The 25,805-nt window shown below is 31.1% G+C and overlaps 1 protein-coding gene across 1 annotated transcript; it reads right to left on the reverse strand.

Annotated features, from left to right (window-relative positions):
• Nucleotides 1-22,464: 22,464 nt before the first annotated feature.
• LOC125857017 (agamous-like MADS-box protein AGL62) lies at nt 22,465-22,968 on the reverse strand. Its single transcript, XM_049536684.1, has one exon. The coding sequence runs from the start codon at nt 22,966-22,968 to the stop codon at nt 22,465-22,467; it is 504 nt and encodes a 167-aa protein (XP_049392641.1).
• Between the last annotated feature and the right edge of the window lie 2,837 nt (nt 22,969-25,805).

The following is a 25,805-nucleotide window of genomic DNA, read 5'->3' on the forward strand; positions in this document are numbered from 1 at the left end:
AGCTTATTGAAAAGTTTCTTTCCTAAACTTTGGTGAAACACGTTACCCCTTATGGCGCAATAATAGAAGATGTCTTTTAGGAAGTTCTTTATATGACACTAATTATTTATGCTATGTTGTTCTAGTTTTATTAACGCATTCTTTTGTAATACTACAAATCCACTATTTAGGTCTTCTCTTGTTACTAGGCTGAGTATTTTATTAGTAAAGTTGTACGGGTTTGGTCCCATGTTTACCAATTCTTGGAACTCTTGAGGGTAAGCTACTTTGGATGCCTCCCATACTCCTTTAATTGATTCTCCTAAAAAGGTCTCCATATACCTATACATGGTCTCTGCATCTGTTTCACTGTAATGATGTATGTAGTCTGCTACCACTATACATTTCCATATGTCTATTACTGAATTCCATAATTGGGGTCATGTGCTGCTATGTTTAGTATTTTTCCTCTATCTCCCCCTTCTTGAAGTTTGATAGGAGCTTCTATTGGCATTCTTATTCCTATTGTTCTAACCATTTCTGGTTCTGTAGTTGGGTCTTCTCGAAAGACTTTGTGCCTTGGTAAGTTACCTATGGTATATTCTATCGGTGGTACGGGTGTGGTTTTTTTGGCAAGTAAAAATCAATAAAAAGATCGTTTAATTAAATAAAGGAATTAAATAAAGGTGGTGAAATTGAAAATGATGCGTTTGTGAATTATGTGTGTTTATGAATTATGTTGTAAAATCCTACTCAGTACTCCCTCCTCTGGTTTCCTTATCTAGTTTAGTAGTTTGTTGTTTCTAAGTCTATTCAATTTCTACCAAAAAAATTTAAATTACTTTTTTTTACTCTGTTCATCTCTTTTCTTTAGCCTATGTTCTTAGTAACTTCTTCTTTAACCAAACCTCGGGATACACAGTCCTTTGGTTCTCTGACCATGGCGGACTTTCAACTTCCCTAGATATTTTCAGGTTAGTCCATCGTTGTTACTAAAAGGGTAGAGAACTAACCATTTACTAAGAGTAAGTAATGACCCATTATATGGGTACAAACAGTTCATGTATGAACATTATATTATATAACAACAGTACTATAGTACATAATATCAATATACATAAACTGGGAGAAACTACTAAGATCTAGAAAACAGATAACTACTTGCATTGATAGTGGTCGGAGAGAGGTTTCCCTTTCAGGAGTCCCCGATTGACTTTGCAGCTACTTCAAAAACTAAACACTCACTCTTTTTACAAACTCACTTCACTCTTTTTTTTTAAGGGAAGAGAAATATGTAAATCTAACTCTTAAAACTAATTCTTCTTCTTTGCTATGATCCGCTTGATCTTGCTCTCTACTTTCTTCTTGCAAATAGTTTAGTATTTATAGGCGAGGATGGCTTTCTCCAAATTTGAAATTCGGATTTCAAAATTTTGAATAGTCTTTCTTTTACCTGTCAAGTTCTCATTGGGCCCCATCTCCATCATCACATAGCTTTGAAAAATGTTTCAAAATTTTTGTCCTCTTTCTTGTCATCTTTAGACTAGTGGTGTCTCTTTCTGGTCAGCTTTAGACTAGTGGTGTATTACATCATGGATTACCTATCTTTCTTTGTCTTTACTCCTGATTCTTCATTGCTTACGTATTTTGGAAGGAACTTAAACTAGTCGAGACGGTTTCCATAAATTCTTTTAAACTACGTGTTGTATCGTCATCACTCTCTTCTTGTGCGTTTTCCTCCTGTCTATACCCTTAATTATCTGTTCTAGCTCTGCATTCTTTAAAGTATCTTTCTACCATAGAGAAGTTTATTCCTCTTAGTTTGCAGCCTTTACATCTGAAGATTGCTTTTGTATCTAATTCGTGTATTTCTTTGGCTTTCTTTATTGATTTATCTACTTCGTAGTCATCTTCTTTTATAACTTGAATATTCATTCCTTCCATGTTTATTGTTGTTTCGGTGGTATTGTCTTCGAGGTCTTCATCTATTTTCCTTTGGTCTGAATATTTATAATCGGTAAATCTAACTAAGGTTTGTCCTTTGTTATTAGTATATGTAAGGTGGTCATTGGGTTTTAAAACTTCTCTTTTGGAGAATTTCTTTAAATGCGATTCTCTACCAGATATTCTTCCGAGTTTATTTTGAAGGGTTTCATTAGTTTTATTCCCTTATTTCCCATTAAGCCTACTACATCGTCTATTTTGATTTTAAACTTGGAGCTGCTTCTAGTGGCTAATTTTCCTATGAAGCCTACGCAAACTAGCCAATTATTTCCGCAGTTCATTTCTTCGTAACGTTTAGTTTGAATCCCTATTTTACATATTTACCAAATTCGGATGAATTTATCATAAAGTCTGGGCTACAGTAAAATATTCCTCCATTGTTGGTCATATCTACTTCTCTTAGACCTATTATAGATCTTTTTGATTCTGCCCATCTATCATCATATAAAGTAATTAGCACTTATGTTTCTAGATTTTTCCTAGTTAATCCTTTAAGTCCAATTACTATTAATCCCATATGCATGAGATTCATCCTTCTTTTTTGTATTTGTTTCATATATTCTTTGCTAATTAAACTTATACTTTCACTATTGTCTCATGATATGCACATTTGTTCTTCTCTATAGTGTATGTATAATTGTGCTTTTGAAGAGAATAGTCATGTATTATAATGTACTTGTGGGTTTAGAAGTTTTAATCTTTTTTGGTGGAAAATTTCTATATCTTTGTCTATATCTATTATTTCATCTAATTGTTGACTGCTACTAGGTTTGGACGAATTCATTATCCTGGCTAACATATTATTTCCTAATCTATCTTGAGAGAAACTGACCCTTTGTCTTTCTTAAGGGCTCTACCCCTGTTTGAAAAAAGGTCCATCCCTTGTCCTTTTTTGTCACTTTAGGTCTATCCTTTTGGGGCGTTATTTCTGTTTTCTTTAGTTGTTCAATCAGGTCTTGTATATTTTTATCCTATTTTGTTTTTCCTTCAAGGATTTTATTTTCTAATAAAATATCTAGTTTTTTATTAATTTCTGCGATCTTATCTTCTAGTTTTCTGTTTTGTTCTAACAGCGTGATTATTATTATTATTATTATTATTATTATTATTATTATTATTATTATTATTTTATATATACATATATATATATATATATAAACTTAAAAGTGGAAAATTCCTATCTTCAAGGTTGGATTTTAATTGTGCTCTTACATCATATTAAAATATAATAAGAATATCTATTATCATGCATGCCAACTATTTTTGCTGCTTGGAAGATCCGCCGGTGTTTGTCTTGGAAAAGTTTTAAAGACAGACATAGCAGGGACTCGTTTTGTTAGGCTGACTAAAGCCTATAATAATCAAGATAACTGTATTAGGACTACTACTGTAAACCCCCCTAGTAGTGTAAGTCCTCCCATTAGTGTAAACCCTCCTAGTAGTGTAACTAGGAGACACGCTCTGCCACTATCTTGTATGGCCAAATATTAAGCTATAAATATTATTATCTTGTTAACCAAAAAAAAAAAAATTTCAAATTGATTGTTCATGATAAACATATTTATTTTATACCTTAACTTTATTTTAATACTTAAAAAATGTTATAAAGATGAGTAAATGTGTATCATTGAGATCTTGGTCATAGTTCAAGGGTACTTACGTGTCACGACCCAAACTGTCGTGATTGACACCCACACTAACCCTCTGCTGGGAGAACCATTACTACCATCCGTCTAACAAATTTTACAAAAATTAAGACATTTAAAGATACAAAAGCAAGTTTAATGTAGAAATAAACTGGAGTTCCCATTAACTCTGAAAGTTTGACAAACAATAACTAAACATTTGCGGAAACAACACCTAGAACCTGAAAGTCAATTGGGAAACATGTAAGAAATTGTATTAACTTTTGTTGAACCATATGCATTTACTATCTTGAATATTTTAGTAGCTTTAAACAAATAATCTTAATAAATAATGTTATATCACTCTTTTAACAAAAATTTATTTTATCATTAATTTCCTAAATCATTCTCTTGTTTCCTGTCTGTTTTCCCGCTTTGGTTTAGCTGGTTGTAGTTTGTTATTGATTGTTTCACTTTTAAAACTTTGTGCTGGGAATTTTGACATTCCTCGGAACCTCTTTTGTGGGCGGCTTAAAATGACGACTAAAGCAATTCACCATTTCTTGGTGCTGAAGAAAAATAAAAAAAAATCTATTGTTTCCTTCTTTCTCCTGAACGTTCTTCTTCTCTTTTATTTTTTCTTTTTAAATTCTCAATTTCAACCTCTTCTTCACATATACATAATATATCAACCTCTCTGGTTTTTTTTTTTTTGAAGTTTCTATAACCTTTTTGTTCTCCCTAAGGATCAAATTATTGTTTTCCAACTTCAAAAACAATAAAAATTACAATAATCTATTGGGTTACGATTTCAATGGAAATTTCTAAGAGGGAAAAACTTTTTAAATTGATATACATTATACGAGGATTGCAAGATGTCTTGCTTTTGCTCTTTTGAAATTGAGAAATTAAAAAGGAAAAGAAAAGAAGAAGAAGGACGCTTAGGAGACGAGAGAATGATTTGGGGATTTAATGATAAAATAAAAAGTTCAAGATTTTATTTTTAGCATGTCGTATTAAATGGGGAGGGTCATTAAATGGTTTAAATGGATATATCTTTGGTTCTGAAAATTTTTGCTAAAAATAAAAATTTCATGTCAAAAACTTTTAGTGAAAAAAATTATTAAATAAGCTGAGTGACTTTCTGTGCAAAGAAGTCATAGTTGAGTGACTTTTGAGTTGAAAATGAAAATTGAGTGACTTTTGAGTTGAAAATGAAAATTGAGTGACTTTCAGTGAAAAGAGTTGATAGTTGAGTAACCATCAAAGTTATTAACTCTTGAATGATTATATGAGAAATCAACCAATAATAAAGAGATACGCATGTTTCATGATAGCTAGAAAAGGAGCAATAGAATGGACATTACCCATCATAGATTCCTTTGTGGCTTTTGACAAACTGAAAAAGTTGAGTCACAAACCAAGGAAACACTATAAGGATATATTTAGGAGTTTGGCCAAGTGGAATAAAGATTAGACAGTGAGGATGCGATTAGTACCTGTTTGGCTTTATTGAGAAGTCTGGCCTAGTCCAACATTCATGATCATTCAGTGGATCCCCAACCTTAAAAAAATAATGTACAATTTTAGTTTGAACATTCAATAACCATAAGATTGTGTTAGGATAGGTTGTCTATATAACACCCCTTGATATGTGTGAATGCAGGATGCTTTGTACACTGAATAGAGACTAACTTAATTACCCTGGACGTTGAGGCAATTGAACTTGACACTGGCTTTCAAGAAAAAAATAGTGCCCCACTTGATGACAGAGCAAATATTTCCCGATTCTCCAGCAGATTGGAACTACGAAACTTTCTTTGGCACATAGTTGTTCTTGACCCAAGGTTTCTAAGTACAATATGACCTATAAAAAAAACTCTGCCAATATAAATTAACAATCAAAAGAATAATATATTTTTAAACTCAATAGCATATATGTGAATTTTATATATCACAATAAAGGGGGAAATCACATAACCAAAAGCTGAAGAAAACAACCATTCCTTTCTAGCTAGCAACAAATAAATTGTTAATTAGACAAACAAATATAAAACACAATTGGCAACATAAACTCTTGCATTATAAACGCTAAAATACCATCATTTTCTCAATATAACGAACCTATAAAGAGGTCATTAAGAAAAGTTCTTTAACAAACTAATAAAGATATAATGTTAGAACTAATAAAATATAAATGCTGACAGAAAATAAATGAATTGAACCCATGTGATTAAAGCAGAAGTTGTATAAGATAACCAAAAAGAAAGTGACAAATTGCTTTACCTGTAAATTTAAAACATTAAAATGATTAGAAACAACATAACAATCCACCTAGTTCTTAATGATAAATCATCATCACTTCAGGCTTCTTTGATACCCTGCATCAAGTTAGTTTTATTAGTAAGTGCACAACATAATAAATCATTATCTTTGTATCATCTTTTTAAGGATCATCAGAATTACAAGGAAAAGTCACCAGTTTGTAGGATCAAAATTGAAAGAAGATATGCAAGTCCACAAATTAAAAGATCGGTAGAAAAAAGATTACATTATTACGATGAAAAATCAATGTTAAGCCCCCAACTATATCCTCGAGAAAATAACTTTATCAATAATAGCGGCAAGAAGAATTGTTCAAATCACTCATATAACAAGACTTTTCGAAAAGGTAGACCAAATAGAATGCTTATTTGGTATTTTGCATTCATCAACATAATTATACCTTAAGTATCTTAAATAATGAGAATAAGAATCGGAGATTTTTTTTAGAAAACTAACTATACAAACTCTATTTCAAAAAGTAGTATTACGGTGATCAAACAAAATTAATCAAGTTCTAGCATTCGTTTTTGCAACTTTGAATTTTATTAGTCCCCACAATTTAAGGGATATTAATCCCCATTGGAAACATGCAAGCTCAAAATTTCCACAAGAAATTGGTTAATAGACAAAGAATAGAATTAAAAATTTTAATAGACTACATTCCCGCTTACAATATTAAAGATCCATCCACCAAATATATATTATAATTACAAATTCAACATTAAGTGAAAGCAACAAAGAAACTGAATTTGTCTATTGCATGCATAGAAATACCATTTCGATTTTCCCTTTGCTAACAAACAAAATTTGAAAAAAAAAAGTGAAGATAGAAACTTCCATTTTGATTTACCCATTTGGTCACAAAGAAAATTTGAATGGGAAAATCAAATTTTATCCATTTAAAACTAAATTTATCTATTGCATGAATAGAAACTCTCATTTTTATTTTCCATTTTGTTAGAAGCAAAATAATCAGAGGTATAAATTGAAGATAAGAACTTTCATTTCTATTTTCCCCTTTGATCACAAAGAAAATTGAATAGAGATGAACAAAGGGAGAAGAAATATCTTAAACTGCAGTAACACTTTCAGAAAATGGAAGATGAAGACAACTTTGAGTAGATGAAGCTCTGGGTTCGAAGTCAAAGACACGTGCGTAACATGTAAAGTATATAACTAGGTGTCTTTAAGAATGAAAGTCATAGCTGAAGTAGAATCATCAAAGCTCTACCTTAAGGTACCTGCGACATAGTAGATGGTACAACTTTGTGAGCTATAATCATCATATACATATATATATATATATATATATATATATAGTGAAAATTTCATATTTGACATTTATTAGACTAATATTTTCAAGTTATAGCAGTAGAATAAAACTTTCAAGTTGTAACAATAAAAAATTTCATGTTATAACATTTTATTAAATAAAAAAAGATTTTTTAATTAATTGTAAAAATCTATTTTGAAAAAAATAAAAAGGATAAAAAATCAATTTTGAAAAAAAAGAAAAAAAGAAAAAAGGAAAATAAATCTATTTTGAAGAAAAAAAAGAAAAAAACGGAAATAAGTGTATTAATAAAATTTGAATTGATTGATGATAATTATTAATTAGCATAAATTTAGGAGATTCAAACTAATTTGGAATATTTAGTTTCCTTAATTTACTCTAATCTGTTAAAATTAATTAAAAAATCTGATTTTATCCATTTTCTTCTATGTTACTCTCTCTTCGTTTTTTTTTCCAAAATTGTTGTCACTGACGAGTAAATCAAGTTTTTTTTTTGGGTTTGAAAAATCTTGATTTTGTTGTGACGGACAACTGCTTATTAATATTAATTAAACATGGTGGTAGATGATATCCTTTGAATAAATGTTGGTATGAATAATTCGATGTCAACTATATACAGTTTGGATACCAATTATATGGTGATCATTTTGATCTCCAACTAAATATCAAAACTAAACTGTTTATGTATCCAATTGTTATGTAGTTTGTATATAACTGATATCCAAAAATTTGTATCCAATTGATATGCAGTCTGTATATAACTAGTATCCTAAAATTATGAGAGTCAATCTGTAATTCATATGTAGTTGATAACTGACTTGAAGAAAACAGTGCATATTCTATATCATTCAATACTTAAAACTGTATAAAAAACAAATATATATCGTTCAAAAGTTAAAAAGACATGAAATACTAGAGAGTCTAAGCTGCAATCAACTATCTCAAATTTGATCTCCATAGTCTTGGTGTAGGATAATTGCTGGTATTTGGAGCATGTTCTTTTGCTATGCAGGATCCATCGAATTTGCTAGCAACAGTCCCAGTTCCTTCACTCTCACTGATCGCGCCATCATCAGTCTTTGTTTTTCCGCATTGGAGAAATTGAAAAAGAAACCTTCTTATTATAAATATATATATATATATCAATTTCATACCAACATTAGTCAAAATTTATGCACGAAAAAAAATGGATGATTTAACAAACTACAATCAATTCACATAATTGGACCACTGATATCACACCATTTTCTGATAAAAATAATACACAACTTAAGTCAGCTTTCGTACCAACAATAAATCTATTTCATACCAATGTTAAAACACATTTCATACCATATTCATAAATCGTATATTAAGTCAGCTTTCATACCAATATTATTCATGTTTCATGCCAGTTTAGTAGACAGAATGAGAATAATTTGAAAAAAAAATAGATTTCCTCTAAACTGTGTACCAACTTCATACCAGATTTCAACAAGTTTCACACCAAATATAAGTAATACATCATACCATTTTTATACCAAATTTTATACCAATTCATGCCAACATTAGACAAAATTCATACCATATTCATAAATCGTATATTAAGTCAGCTTTCATACCAATAATATGCATAATATAACAATTTTAACAAAAAAAATCTACTAAATTGATTTAACCATATCCCATGTAGTAAAAAACTCAATTAACTTTTGGAGGACAACACACACTCAGCAGTACTTTCCAAGAGTCCAAACAACATAAGGTTTCAAAAATATCTTTACCTCCTATAATAAACTCCAATCTACACTACACATGGCCATAAATCTCCCAAAAACATTAGTAAAATCAATAAAGATTCGATTTTTTACCATTCCCCGCGTAATAAGAACTCAAACCAGCAAAACCCAGAAAGGATCAACCTCAAACCACCTTTGATTCACCTCCATGAAAATGGTAAAATAAGCTTTCTTTCAATACAATTATCAAACGGGGTTTCTCCAAAATACTAAAATTATTGAAAATTACAGCTTAGAGATCTGCCCTTTTGTTTTGATTGTATGGAGAATATATTTCTCCTAATCAGTTTTTAGATGTTGAAAAATCGACTTCAATGGAGTATGGATGAAAGAGATGAAAGATGAATTTCTATTTTTTTTAACGTGAAATTGACGTGGGTTGAGAGATTTAGATGGGGTGGGTGTGACTTTTAACTGTAAAAATGAACAATAATCAATGTAAATCCCTATAATTGTGTAAGAGATAATTATGGGGTATTCTTTATTTAAATAATTTAATAATAATATAAAATTATAAAAAATAACTTATTTAATAAAGTAAAATTTAATTAATTTATAAATAATTAGTGATATGTTATAACCCGTAATTAAACTGTTATAAGCAATAATTTTTTAAAAGTAGATTTAAAACTTGTAATATTGACTCTTAAATGTGTATATGAGGTGATTTTTCCTATATATATATATATATATATAAAAGAGAACCCTAGACCTGCCTACATGGCACCACCACAAACAAGGATTCCCTTTTAATTTAATTTATTTTCAAAACTAAGCCTTCTCCTTTTATGAAAAGTTGTGACTTTTATGAAGAGTTGCAATTTCTATGAAGAGTTGCGACTTTTATGAAAAGTTGCAATTTTTATGAAAAGTTGTGACTTTTATGAAAGGTTGTAACCTTTCCGAAGGGTTGTAACTTTTCCAAAGAGTTGTGACATTTTCGATAAGACACAATAAGTATTTGTTCACAATTCCTTTTGTTGTCTATAAATAGAGAAATTTCCTCTCATTTTAAAATAACAAAAATTTTGGATTGCTTCTTTTTCTTCTGAACAATTAAATATTTGTGTACTTTGCTCCTATTGAATGACTCACTGACACCACTGTTTTTGTATCAATACACTGGTGAATATAATTGTTCTATCCTAAGAGGATCTATTCCTTTAAACTTCAGATACTAGAGGGGAATAATTTCCTTTATGGGGCACTGTGCATTCAGTGGGCTCAATTTTTTCTATTTTGTTTCATTCTATTGTTACAGATCCTGGTATGTCTTTTACAGTCATTAACTTATGCTTATATTAATAAATTGTTATTTTTGATTACATGCTTTAAACTTTGTTGTTTAAGTTTCTGCAAAATTATTGTTATAAGTATTTGTTAGTACAAATTAAAAAAATGTTAATTGAGTATTCAAGCAAGTTTTCTCAACTGGAATTGTTAAAGGTACAGTAAAAAAAAGCCCTTACAAATCTCTAATTTCTTCATCAACAATGTCATTCCTTCACATTCAAGGATGAGATTTTGTGTTCCATTTTTACTAAATTTTATCGGTGGATATTATGAGTACTTTAAGGATTGAAAGTTGATTGAAGTGTCAGTCAATTTTTGAGGTATGTAATTTCAAAACATGAGAACTTTTTTGGTTAGAATGATTTGTTATCATCATTGGATATCTCATAGTTTACTCCCTTTAATGTAAGTTTATTCTCGCTGTTTTGTTGTCTCCTTAAAATTGTATTGATTATTTTTTGCTTGGTATGTATATGATCTTACTTGGACAAAGCTTTCGCCCTTTTAATGTTTTTCTTTTTTTCCTTCTCATTCGGCTATTCGAAATATTTTTGGTGTGAGATATGACTATTTTCGGCAAGCTTAATTTGAAGGATATGAAACAAAACCTGCTCTAACTAAAAGTAATATCTTAAGCTACAAAAGATATGTCTATTAACATAGATTTGTTGTCCTTCATTTCCCAAGTCATTGCTGAGCGTTTGAGTTATCTAGGTTAGACTCGATTTTAGTTTTTTTAATGTTTGAAATATTTATTTAACATGAGTCTAGAATCCAACATTTTGATCTACTTGTACTTTCATAATGCAACAATTAGACATACATATTTCTAAAAAAGTCGTAATGTTGCATTGATGAAGCATCTAGAAGGGTAAATTTTGGTCATAATCTAGAGAGGTACTTCTACCTTTTCCCAAAAAAAAAATTAAAAAATGTCTAATGTTATAAAATCAAGCTTAAAGCAATATAAGTATAAAGAGAAGAAGACAAGGGAAGCAGATATAGGCGAAGACTTTTCTTCTATTCAAGTGTGTATTCAAAATAGTGAGTGATATCTCTATTTATAGTATTGAGATATTACTTTCAAAGGTCACAAAACTAGCAGATACATAGTTATCCCTTAACGTTCTTATCATCTTGGAAGCAGCCATACATGAATCCAATTAGTTCTTGAATAAATCTAATGGATAATCCACACAATGCAATGGATTTATAACACTTCCCCTTGGATGTCCATAGATTATGTACCTCGTTAAAACCTTACTAGAAAAAACCCTGTGGAAAAAAATTCTAATGAATGAAAAAGAGTACACATATCTTTTGATACACATTATTTGTTGCCTCATTAAAATCCATTCCAGGAAAACCAAGTGGGACAAAACATCGGTCAAGGAAAAAAGAGAGCATCGCGTATTATACTCCCCCTAATCAAAACATTGCTTAATTTCTTATGATGATGTCATCCAATCTTATATACCAACTTCTCAAATATTGACAGTGTCTTTGTGATCAAATCATATTCATGAAGATGTTGTATGATTGAACTCATTTCTGATATATCATTTTCTGGTTTCATGGATATGATGAGGCTTTGAGCTTAACCGAATACATTCTTGAAAATCACTCTATTTGTGGCCTCGTTACTGCAAGTTGCTCATTCAACTTGTTCATAGCAACAAACATGTTGTGGACACTTTCATTTGCAGTTGATTATCTCGTACATTGTGGTTGGTATATTCTTTTTCAAAGAAAAACCACACATTTCCTGAATATGGTGCGTCATTGGTCTCAACCAGATGCACTCTCGACTTACTTCATGGAGGGCTTTTATTTATACATGGTTTGAAGAAGCGGTTACCAACGTTTGATTCATTGATCGCCAAGATATTATTGTGACTCCACATGTAAACCAATAGTGTGTTTGAGACTGAGCTTTATGCGAACCAGATAAATATTCAGCATCTACATAACCAATCAGTTTTTACTTGGATTCCTCATAATAGAATAAACTCATGTATATGGTCCTTCGAAGATATTCAAGTATGTGCTTAACACTATTTCAATGTCCTTTTGTTGGGGAGAAACTGAATCTTTCTAGTAAATATACTGCAAAACAGATATCTTGTCGAGTATTGTTAGCAAGATGCATTAGTGCCCTGATTGCACAAAAATATGGAGTTTCATCACCAAGAAGCTCCTCGTCCTTCTTTTGAGATCAAAGTGAATCTTTATTTATGTCAAAAGATCTCATAATCATTAGGGTACTCAATGAATGTGATTTATCCATATAAAATCGCATCAAAACGTTTCTATGCATGTTGATTGATGGACAAATATTTCATTCGTGAAATTCTCAATCTGTAGGTCAAGACAAAATTTTGTCTTTCCAGGATCTTTTCATTTTAGATTCCCTTCTCAAACACTCAATAGCTTTTGAAAGCTCTTTAAGAGTGTTAATAATGTTCAAGTCATCGACATATACAACTATTATAAAAAATTCAGATCCTGACCTTTTCATAAAAATGCAATGGTAATTATAGTCATTTTTTTTGTACCCTTTTCTTCCTTGATTATTTCAATCCATCTAGGGATCCTTGAAGGTTTATTGAAAAAGATTATTTCACACTTTTATATATTTCAGACACCTTGATTGCTTCAAGGATTTTCATATAACCTTCAGTATTGTCTACCTAGACATGATAATTATTCATTATATGCATTCAAGTTTTCATATATTGCCAGATCAAAACAAATCTCATTGCAACCACCATAGGAGAAAACATCATCAATAATGTCAGGATTTTTGCGACAAACCTTTATACCCCAAGGCACAAGCCGTACTTGATATCTTACGGTTATACCATCACATAATAATTTATCTGTACCCACCTGACATTATACCTTGATTTATGGACTATCAATCTAAAACTCCACTTTTCTAAGTGAAACAAAATATACTTGATTATGCATTTTACTTTGCCAATCATTTATCAGTCCGCACTATATGACAGATTTGAATACAAAATCCTCGTCACAATTTATATCATTGAGTGCTACTTCATGTCAAAGATACCGTCAACGATTATTTGAATATGGATTTCAATATGACATCACTTATCAAGGTCTCTTCGTATTTCATCATTTTTCAGGTACCTGAACCTTTTCCAAGATTTTACGAAGTGTTATGTTGTGGTGCTCTCTTATAGCACTTGCCTCATTATCATGACCATATTGATCATTTGCTCATCTCCTTCTTCAAGGAATTTTACATTTGGAACCGATTGGTCTATTACGCTTCAGATGTATCATAGACTCTGTCCTTCAAGGACTTCTCATTGGAACATTTGTAGCTAAATTATATCATAGGGAGACAGTAAATTTATCAGGCAATCGATTTGCAACATTATTCTAATGAACTATCACTTGAACTTCAAGTCCACATTTTCTTTTAACAAGGGTCTATATAATTCATAATTAACCTCACATATAATTTTCAGTTGTCAATCATCTCTTCCCCTAATGTTAGAAAATCTAACATTCATCCCAACCTTTTTTGGAAATTAATCTTTGTGCGTGGTGGAGCAATTAAAATCATAACTACACATTCAACATTTTAAATGAAAATTATTTGGTTCCTAACCCTGAACCAATTTTGATAGGGGACCTTTGTTGGCTTGATGCGTACAAGTGTTGCTACATGTTAAATAAATTCATCTCATACCAATTTCTTCTTGGGAGATTTGTTCTCATAATCAATGGTTTAACTATAATTCGAGGCATACAATTTCTACTAAATCAACCAGCATTATCAGTATAATTTCATAGTTTGGAAATGTGCTCTTAATTTAACAATTCTAGCAAACAACCTTACAAACACCATTTTGTAAGTTGACAACAAAGCACATGTGACCATCGCATAAATGCATCTATCATATAGTTGCAAACGATCCACATGGCAGGTGAATGGGCCCATATTCACCTTTTTATATGTTCCAAATAATTTCAAGGAATACAATCCCAACGTTGCTGGTACAACGATAATTTTATTATGAGAATAAGCAACACAAGAGAATTCTTGAAGAATATTTTGTTTCTACACAATATAACGATGTGAATTCTCAATTATTTTTGCATCATATTTTAATCGGAATAGCCAACCAATCACGCCAACTGATCTTTATTCTAGTACACTTATAGTTTACTTTTGCATGTGATTTCATCAGCATGTCCATGTTTGTGCGCAACAAACAAGAGGAAAAAATGGGTAATTTTTTACATAAATATTTATAACCCACTTCGGTTGTAGAAATCTGAAGATATTAAATGTTTTCATTATTTATAGTCTCAATATTTCTTTTCAAATCATCTGAAACTTAAAAAGTTTCTTTTGAGACTTACTACAACTCCAATATTATTTCTCACAAATCGTTAGAGCTTACAATTATTTTTGTGTACTATCACATATTCCAAGACACCATCTGTATGGTGAGCATCTCCTACAAGGAGGAAATTATATTATTATTATCATGGTCAAAATGTTTACAAGCAAGACATGTGTCTTGCTTTAATTTTGTCGTACCATAGGTACACAAACAATGACAAATTTGCATTGCCACACAATAATATTATTTTGAACATGGCCACAACCTTTATAGGCAAGAATTACTTCTTTCTTTTTCCCTTTCGGTAGTTCACAATAAACATACCATAATATATATGACGTATGAACATACAATACCATTGGCCATTTCTGCCAAATAAAATTTATTTATTTCTCTCAAACCTGCCGTAGAGGTGAGTTGTGGCATATTTCCAACCATACATGAATATGTTCTTATTCATATTTTTTCCTTCATATTTTGACCCATTCACTTTCAAGAACATTCACAATGCTTATCACAAGTCACAATCTCTTTAAGGAATGGACTAATCATTTGTATGTGCTTCATTCATTTGCATTGTAAGCTCATTGTAATGCCCTTAAATTTTATCATTTTTGCATGACACACCTCAACATCACTTTGAAAGGTCAAGTGTACCACCACTTTATCTTCCTTTCTTTTGATAGAGGATTTTCAAATTTATCATATTATTAGATTACACAACAATCTCGTGTCCAATGACTTTTTATACCTTTTGTTGATAAAAATTTCCTTCACATTTTGAAGGAATATTTGGAGAACTCACAGTATTTTTAATTTAACCACTATGATGATTATTACAATTTTCTTTTTTCTCATGCCCATATTCATTTGTACAACCACAATAATCACTGTCATCTTTCAGACGTATCATGTACTGCTACCACATTTACATAAGAGAATGGAGCAAATCAATTGGGCAAAATTCATGACTTCTCATAAAAAATACAAATAGTTTGTCATAGTCATCATTAAATCATCATTATCGTACATTAGAACTTAAATCCAACGTCTTATCCATATAAAGCCGTCTTAGGTCATAAATTGATGGGACATGAACCTAACGTATTATTATTGCGGTGCATCAAAATTTAAATTGATGTCTTACCTTCTTGGTGCGATAGAACTTGAATCTACCGTCTTACCCTCAAACATTTTTCATTATGGTGCATCCAAAATTTAACGTGATGTCTTATCCTTTTGGTGCGATGGAACTTGAATCTATCGTCTTACCCTCAATCAATTATATAGTAGGTCAAGTGCAATGGACTCATCTCAGAGCCTCTTTGCTCTCAACAAATATCAATTGAATCCTTATTTCCATTTATATAATTTCCTGCACCACCTCAAGTCCTCAACGATACAATTAGTGCAACTAAATTTGGAAATTTTAATCTTTAAAAAGAGAATTTATTTATTCAAATATATGTACAAACAAAATTAGTCAAGTCATCTCACCTTATTCGGAGGAACCGAATATTCATATTACCACTTCTCCAATACTTAGTACAACCGACAAATCATAATTAAATGTAAGCAATACTTTCTAAAGCTTATATATGATTAGTTGATTTAATCAACTCAAATTCTGGATTATAGAAGCATGATGATAAATAATTTGGATGCAACTTGGAACAAGCCAACTCTGTCGTTGAGTGTATCAACTTTATCGTCTCTTCCTTTCATTCTTTAATAGAAATTTTGGGAAGGGATAAGTATACAAACTCTGCTAGCTATATTGCTATAAAGCATCACAATATTAATATAGAGACTCATGTTGATAACGTGTTATAAAATCAAGCTTAAAGCAATACAAGTATAAAGAGAATAAGACAAGGGAAGTAGATGTAGGAGAAGACTTTTCTTCTTATTCAAGTGTGTATTCCAAATGGTGAGTGATATCTCTATTTATAGTGTTGAGCTATCAAGCATCATAATATTAATATAGAGACTCGTGCCGATAACGTGTTATAAAATCAAGCTTAAAGCAATATAAGTATAAAAAGAAGAAGACAAGGGAAGTAGATGTAGGAGAAGACTTTTCTTCTTATTCAAGTGTGTATTCCAAATGGTGAGTGATATCTCTATTTATCTTCAAGATTAAAAAATCTATAGGATGTACTCTTTGAAACATAACCAAGAAAAGCACAAGTAGTAACTTTCTTACCCAACTTTGTAATCTTGGGATCCATTAGCCTCACAAAGGCTAGACAACCCCGAGCTCTTAGATATCCCAAACTTGGCTTGTGACCTTTCCATAATTCAAACGTGTCAATTTAGACTTTTTATGAGGCGCACGATTCAACACACAACACACAGTCAAAATAGCTTCACCCCAAAAATTTAAAGGTGCATGTGACTCAATAAGCATGGCATTAGTCAATTCAACCAAAATTCTATTTTTCATTTCCAGTACTCCATTAGATGAAGGAGAATAAGGAGGATTAATATTATGAATTATTCCCAATGATCTAACAAAAGAATTAAACTCATTTGACTCATATTCACGGCCGCTATCACTTCTAGGGATGGCAATGGTGCGGGTGTGTTGCGGGTTCGGGGCATACTCGCATAAACCCGCAATGACTTTACTCCGCCCTGCATAGCACAAATTTATTTACTTTTTCCGCCCCGCATACACCCGCTCCGCATATACTTGCCCCGCAAAACTTCAACATAACAGTACATGTGCTTGATATTGACACTTAAGTAAAACAATGCTGTAATTTATAAAGGTTTTCAAACAGTTTAGTTCTTCATTTAAGAATCTATTACATTACTATCTAACACCATGATTATGAAGGTAAATAATAAAACATATAGCCTAGTCTGTATACAAATTAATTAGAATCAGAATTCATCACAAGTGATGCATCATTTTACTTGATCAAATATTGTATAAATACTAGAGACAAAAGATAGGCATAATAAACTAATAAATTCAGTGTCAATTGTCAACTGATTTGCATCTGTTATTCGCCCAATTTAGTTTAACTTCAATGGACAAAAAAAACCTAACCCGTGCCCGCCCTGTCCCACATGTTTTACTAAAAAAATATTTTGTACCCGCCTCACCCACACAAAAACATTAACCCGCATTGCCCCACAAACACTATAATCTGCCCCGCTTTGCAACTGCCCCGCTCCATTGCCATTCCTAATGACTTCTAATTCTTTTTATTTTTCTTCCAAACTGGTTTTCAACTTCATGGAGATAAGTTTTAAAATTTTCAAAAGCATCACTTTTATTTTTCATCAAGTAAACATACGTAAACTTAGAAAAATCATCAAAGTGATAAAATATCTGTTACCTCCACGAGTTAAAATTCCACCAAGTTCACAAATATCAGTATGAACTAATTCTAACAAATCAGTTTTTCTTTCAACTTGAAAATGAGGTCGTTTAGTGATTTTGGATTTACTACAAGCCTCACACTTTTCAAAATTCTTTTTCACCATTGTGATTAATCCTAAACTACTCATGATTCCAGCATAATGATCATTAATATGACACAAATGAGCATGCCAAAAATTGGTAAAAGAAAGCATATAAACAAAAGTAGTAGCTTTATGTATTTCAACATTCAGTTTGAACACCCCATCATAAGCATACCCCTTTCCCACAAAAATATCCTTTTTCACAATTACATATTGATCAAATTCAATAATCTTTTTAAAGCCTGCTTTGTTAAGAAGAAACTAGACATCAATTTTTTTCTTATGGAAGGAGTAGAAAGTACATCTTTCAAAGTTAATACCCTTTTAGAAGTAAAACACAATTCGGCATCTCCCGTTCCAAGCACTTAAGTTGTGTGAGAACCACCAGGCATGATGATTTTGGGCTCCTCAAAATGAGTATATTTTTTAAACCAATCTTTGTCATAACAGACATGAAGGTTTGCACCAGAATCAGCCCACCATCCATCAAAAACTCTCAACCATGTTTATGTCAGTAATCACCGCCACAAAAGGTTCTTCAGTAATGTTTGCCTGAGGATTAGGACGATGTTTCTAGAATCTGCAAAATCAAATAATATGCCCACTCTTGCCACAAACAAAGCATTGTCCCTTATCTTGAACTTGTTGATTTTGTGCTTGGTTATTTTCAACATTATTTTTCTTGGCAGGTCTACCATTATTTTTCTTGAATTTTTTCTTCGTAGGACTCAAAGAAGTATTTGTGTGAGTTTCAGGAGTAGCATTATTTTGAAGTAATTAAATTTACCTTCATTGTGATGTTGCTCTCTGATTTTCTGTTTGTAAAAGTGCATCTTGGCCCCTTGCTTCTTCTTCCATGCGGATTTTCATTATCAAGGTTTCAAGAGAGGTTTCCTTTTGTTTGTGGCACATAGTTTTTTGAAATTCCTTCCAAGAAGGTGGAAGTTTATCTACTATACCACAAACAATAAGGTTGTCTCCAGTTTTCACCTTCTCGAAGCTAAGCTCTCCAAAAATTATTATAAAATCTTGAGCTTGGTCTACCATTGATTTATTGTCCACCATTTGGAAACGAAAAAATCTACTAGCAACATATTTTTTCACTCCAGCCCTTCGGTATCATACTTACTGTGCAATGCTTTCAAAATTTTCTTTGCACTAGAATAAGTTCTATCATAATAATCATAAAAATTATCAGACAAACAATTAAAAATATAATATCGACACTTATAGGAATCACCATCGTACTTTTCCACTTTCTCTAGATGAGAAATAATTTCATCATCATTCATAGAGGTGATGTCAACTTTATTAGGATTCTTCTCTGTTAACACATAAGAAACATTGAGAAGACTTAAGTAGAAAAGTACTTTACCCTTCCATCTCTTGAAATGGTTACCAATGAACCGAAATGGCTTGTTAAGATCTCCCATCTTGACATCCGCGATTTTTTCAATTGTAGCCATTTTGAATCTCCTTAAAATTGTTAGTGAAAACTTACAAAATAACAAAATTACAAGATTACAATTAAAAGAAAATGAAGAAATAATAATCTCTTCAGGCTGAGGCGCGGATATCTCACTCTCTTTAAGGAGATTCAAGCACAGTGCAGCAAATGTTTTTCACTGGTCCAGCAGTAGTCCTTCTTGACTTGTCCCCTCCAGGATATAACAGTCTAATCACAAAAGTGTAATTTAACAACTCTGGACAAGAGTTGAGTCCAAAGCTCCACAAAAAGAACACCTCCCTTCAACTAATAAAAACTCTCATTTTTTACTAACTTTTTTCACTCTATATTTTTCTAGTGTCTTAAACCAAATGAAGACCACCACTATTTATAGTAGAAGAAGTCTTCCTAGCAATGAATAGAAAGATAATGGGGTAGTAAATAGTGAAGATAAATGGCCTAGAGGTTACATATGTTACATAGGTTACAAAGAATAATGGAGGAATAAAGAGTGAGATAATGGAGATTGAATAGGGGAGAAGTTAGGGCCACTAACGGCTAAAACATGCTGCCAATGCTGCCAGAAAAAGAGCAGTAACATATATGCACTAACTTTAGGAGTAATATTCAGGAATCAATATTCTCATTAACATTAGCACATGATGAGAAGTCAACCAACGGAAACATTTTAGAATATTAAAATGTCACTCACACTAACACCAGAGAAAAGTACAATTTAGGAAAATACTATTGTTGGGATGGAGGATGACTTCAACGCCATACTTGAACACCTTACTGCCCAAGCAGACGATTTAGCTATCGTACCAATTTTTGGTATGTGCAGTATAGGTAAGACAACTCTTGCCAAAATAGTTTATGATGATTCATATTCGTTCTCAATTTGATAAACATGCATGGGTTACTATCTTCGAAGAATACAATGAGGGACAAATGCTTCTTGAAGTTGTCTCTCCAATTACTGGAAGAAATCAAGAAATGGGCAATGATCAACTAATGAAGATTGTCTAAAGAATACTAAGGCATGGGACCATATGCAAAGAATATTTCCAAATTATGACAATAGAAGCCGAATTCTATTAACCACTTGGCTCTTGTATGTTGTTGATTATGTCAGTTGTCCTGATTTTCCATAGAAAGTCTTTTATAAGTCTTGATGACAGTTTGAACTTCACCAATAAATCATTCAAAAAAATATTTTTTTTCCTCCTCTACTTGTAGAACTAGGGAAACATATTGTACTATAATGTCGAGGATTACCTCTCTCAATTGTTGTCGTTGCTGGACTTCTTGGTTAAATGGACCCAACACATGATAATTGGAAGAATGCTGAGAAAATGTGAACTGATTCTTTGGTATTGTATCCGAACAGTTTCAATCAATTCTTTCTTTGGAGGTTTACCTGAAGATAAAGAGATTAATGTTTCCAAGTTGATTAGAAACAATAAAAGGTTAGAAGTGGTGGCATAGGAGTACCTAGAAGAGTTAATTGATAGAAGTCTAATTTTGGCTTGTACCCGAAGGACTAATGGAAGGATAAGAACTTGAAAATTCATGATCTTCTTCGCCAATTATGCCTAAGTAAATCCACATATGATCAACGGCGAGTGATCCTTCTTATACACTTGAAGAGAAACATGATTATCGTATGTATGCGACATAGCAATGGTATAATCCGCACCTTTATTCCAATGCAAGTAGATTTTCTAAAACATATGTTTTACAGTTCAAATTGCTTAAGGTATTGGATGTATTTTCAATTGAATATGATTTCTCTTGTGTAATACATCAGCTTGTACATTTGAGATATGTTTCTGCAAGAATTGAGAAATCTACCGACCATAATTCTTTGAAGAGAAATGGGCAGGGTTGATGCTCCTAGTAGATATATATCAAAAAAATGTCAGAGATAAGACATTTGGATATTGGATCGCCACTATATATATCTAATCCTCTTGAGGCAGAAAATCATGGTATTGAAGAAAAACCTTTGATTCTCAATAACTTGAACATACTTTATCTTCATTATTCTCCTTTTGTTTCGGAAATCATAAGAAGAACTCTGAATCTAAAAGAGCTAGAGGTTTTACAATCCATTGACCCGATCATGATTTTCTCTAGGGATATTTTCCTTAAAAGGTACTTTTATACCATGGGAAGTCATGACTTTGCTGGCTAATTTACCCAATCTCGAACGGTTTTATGCATTCGCTGGAACAAATTGGACACTAAATGAAGATGTTGTGTTTCACAAATTAAAATATCTACGAATTGTAGAAGCAGTTCCGCAAAGGTGGGAAGCAGGTAATGATAATTTTTCGATGCTTGTGTAACTAATATTCCATGGGTTGCTTAATCTGGAGGAGATTCTCGAGAGTATTGGAGAAATATATCTAGCGCGATATATGATAATACATGCATAGCACGTTTTTTCTACAAGTTTGTAATATCTTGATATATATTGATAAAGAAGAGATTATATGTTATGCAATTCAAATGATAAAATCAATATGCCAATGGACTAAGAACATAACATCTAAAATTAAAATTACTAAGTTCGACTGAATCATAACTGATGAACACAACAATTAGTACTGACTTCGACTGAATCATAACTCATGAACATTTCATGATAACACCTAAAATGACAAATGAACCTAGACACTTTACATAATATTTTATTTTTGACAATTCCATAACGTGCGCACTAGGAATGACGACTGAACTAGTAATTGGGAACTATGGAAGAAGTAGATCCACTAACCCTATTAGCAAAGGGTTGACCAACATTGAGTCCATATGAAGAACTTTAGCTAGCACAATTAGGAGGAGTCCAGGCACTTCACAATGTCTGAAATGGGAATGCATTTTTATTCACCATTTGTGCCTCTTTTTCAACCTTTTGCTTTAGCATTTCCAATGCCTTGTTCAAGTGTTGAAGTTGGAATAAGTTAAGTTCTTCCATAGGAAATTCCCACCATAGACCATTAGCTCTCTTTCTAATTTGTCGAAGGGATTCTCCAAATTTTTTCTCCTTCTGGAGACCCCCCTTGAGGTTCATGAGCTTGGTATTGAGCTCACGAATACCAGCTTCTCTACGAGCCACAATTTGTTGATTACGGACATCTTTATTTGGTGGAGGGAGGTTCCTCCCAAGTAACCTCTCCACCAACGTGTTCACGCTAGGGTGACCAAAGGAGAAAACTCCTTTATCGCCCAGGGAAAATACCACAATGACAACTTCAGCACCACATAGCGTACAAAGTTCACTAGCCTTTTTGAACAGACCAGCACGACACTTAGAAAACGTAACTTGTAAGTTCCTCGCATTCTTCATTTTCACCATGTCAACCCTTTGACGACCCTTGTTGATCCTTGTTGTCTTGTCTAAACTATCACTAAGAAATTGTGATTTTTGGTCTTAACACCAACAACTTTATATAGGAAACTGTATTCTAAAATAACTTTAGGAGCCTAGAAATTTATGTTCTTTCCTTTTTAAGAAATTTATGTTCTTTCCTTTTTTGGAAATTTATGTTCTTTCCTTTTTTTTGCATTGAAGAAGAAAAGTATTGAAAATGAAAAACATTAGATTCACTTGCTCTTCATTCTTTGTCTCGGTAGATAGACCTTCTTATCATAGATTCACTTGCCATTCATTTTATGTCTCGGTAGATATAGATCTTATTATCATAATTAGACAATAAATATTTTTCCTAATTAGAATTATACTAGTATACGTGCCCGCGCGTTGCGCAGTTAGTTTGATATATATATATATATATATATATATAAAATGTAACCTTAGTAAAAAATATTACCTAATACCTGTCAAACAGTGAAATATGATGGAAAAAAATTGTAACAGATGAAAATATCTTATTTAAACAACGTACAAAAATAATAGCAGGCAAACAATTAATTAGAAAGAAAAGAGGGTGAAGAAATAATTATTGCAAAAAATCAGTATTACAGAGATACTCTTGCAATAAACTTCTTATTAATGTCATCACTACTATAGTGTAATAATTGAAAGTCTAAAATATCAAAATATATTATGGGTAAAGTTTATATAAACATCTTAAATTTCAAACTAACCAATAAAATTAATATATAAAAGTGCAATGATTACCTAATATGTTAGTATATGTGTCCACCCGATGTGCGGATAATATTGAAATTATTAATGAAACGTACTCACCTTCATTCCAATAATCAAATTTATATGAATAGATCGACAACAAATCATGTAAGTATCAAATAATTTTTTTGTTTCACGTTTTTATTATCATTAAATTGTTCACGATTTTAAAATTAAATTGTCATATTTATTTTTATTGATTTATTAATAATTTGCACGATTGAAATAAAAATAATTGAGCGTACATGCAACCTCCTTAACTAAGAATCAATTGAAATTCAATTTTATCTTCAATTCAAAATTTTAGAAGATCAATATGTAACTTCCAATTCAAATTCAAAAATTAAAAAAAAAAAAAAACATTTAACACTAATTTAATTTTAACTTTTATATTTTTATTTTTAAAATAGGCAGTTAGCATTTTATTAGGAACAAAAATATTCATTTTATTTAAACAAAAAAAAAAAGAAATTACGTTAAAACAGTTTTTAATTTCTGTTTTTTTTTAAATGTTTTGTTATTTAAATTGTTATTTATTATTTAATATATCTACAAATTTTGTGGTGCTGACACGTGTCACTTTTTCTTCTCCTTTTATATGTAGATTGATTATTGGATTGCACTTGACCGAAATTTATTTGAGAACAATTTTTTTAAAAAAATATTAAATGATTAATAAAACCCTTAAGGGGTCGTTTGGTAGAGTATATTAAAAATAATAATACATGCATTAGACTTGTGTATTACTAGTAACTTGTTTGGTACTCTTTTCCAACCTATGTATAACTAATGCTTGCATTAGTTATACATTTTATAGTGTATTAAGGTGTGTATTGTTAATATCATGGATTTTTAGGTATTAGAAATGCAATGATTATAATGCATGCATTAGCATGATTAAAGACCCAATTGCCCCTCAAAACCTTTTTTACATTTTTTCCACCATAATAGTGGAGGGTATCTTTGTAAATTAATTTTTTTATGCAATGCATACTATTTTTTATGCATCAAACCAAACGATGAATAAAATTTATCTATATATAAGTAATGCAAGCATAACTAATATATGCATTGCTAATGCAAGCATTACTAATACATCATATTTAACATTATTCTTATACACTTTACCAAACGACCCCTTAATGTTATAATAGTAACACAAATTTTGCATTTACCATTGATTTTTCCTAGTCAATCTATCATTTAGAGACCTACAATGTATCACATCAAGCATATGCAGGTGTTTGGATTTTTAAGTATTATTATTATTTATACCGCAGTTTAGTGCTCAAATTGTTAAGGTTTTCGCTTAATTACTTTTTGATTTTAATATACAGCGTTGTTCTAACAGAAATCTCATATTGTATATAATGTCCTGATGGAAAATTCGCAGATTTCCAGTAAACATTTTCACATTTATTTAAGGCTTATGATAGAAGGTAATTAGTTTACGACAAATATAGGAGTAGTTTTAAATATATACAATAAAGTAATTAGCTTACACCAAATATAACAAAGTTTTATTTACATAAAAAATAGCCAAAAATCATAGAAAGTATACATTGACTATACAATATAGCTCGTTGTAAGTTATAGAAAATAGTCACTAAGGGTGTGTCTGGTATGAAGGAAAATGTTTTCCTAGAGAACAAGTAAATTTTGACTTATTTTCTCATGTTTGGTTGGTGAGTATAAAATATTTTCCGAAAAAGATTTTTTAGCGTTTGATTCATGAATGAAAATTATTTTTGAGAAAATATCTTTTATTTTTACTAGAGAGTAGAAAATAATTTTTGAATTGAAATTGAAAATGTTTTTTAAAAATAAACTAAATTTTTTTGGGGGAGGGTGGGGTGGGGTGGGGTGAGAAAAAAAAATAAAAATTTGAAATTAAAAATATTTTTAAAATTGGAAATATTTTTTAAAAACAAACATTAAATAATTTATTATTTTTTTTGGGGGGGGTCTGGGTAGGGGTGGGGTGAGGGGTGAAAAACAAAAAATTTCATTAAAAGTATTTTTTAAAAACAAACTTTAAATTT

The sequence above is a fragment of the Solanum stenotomum genome, chromosome 2, assembly GCF_019186545.1.
Source record: "Solanum stenotomum isolate F172 chromosome 2, ASM1918654v1, whole genome shotgun sequence".
In the NCBI taxonomy this organism is placed as follows: Eukaryota; Viridiplantae; Streptophyta; class Magnoliopsida; order Solanales; family Solanaceae; genus Solanum; species Solanum stenotomum.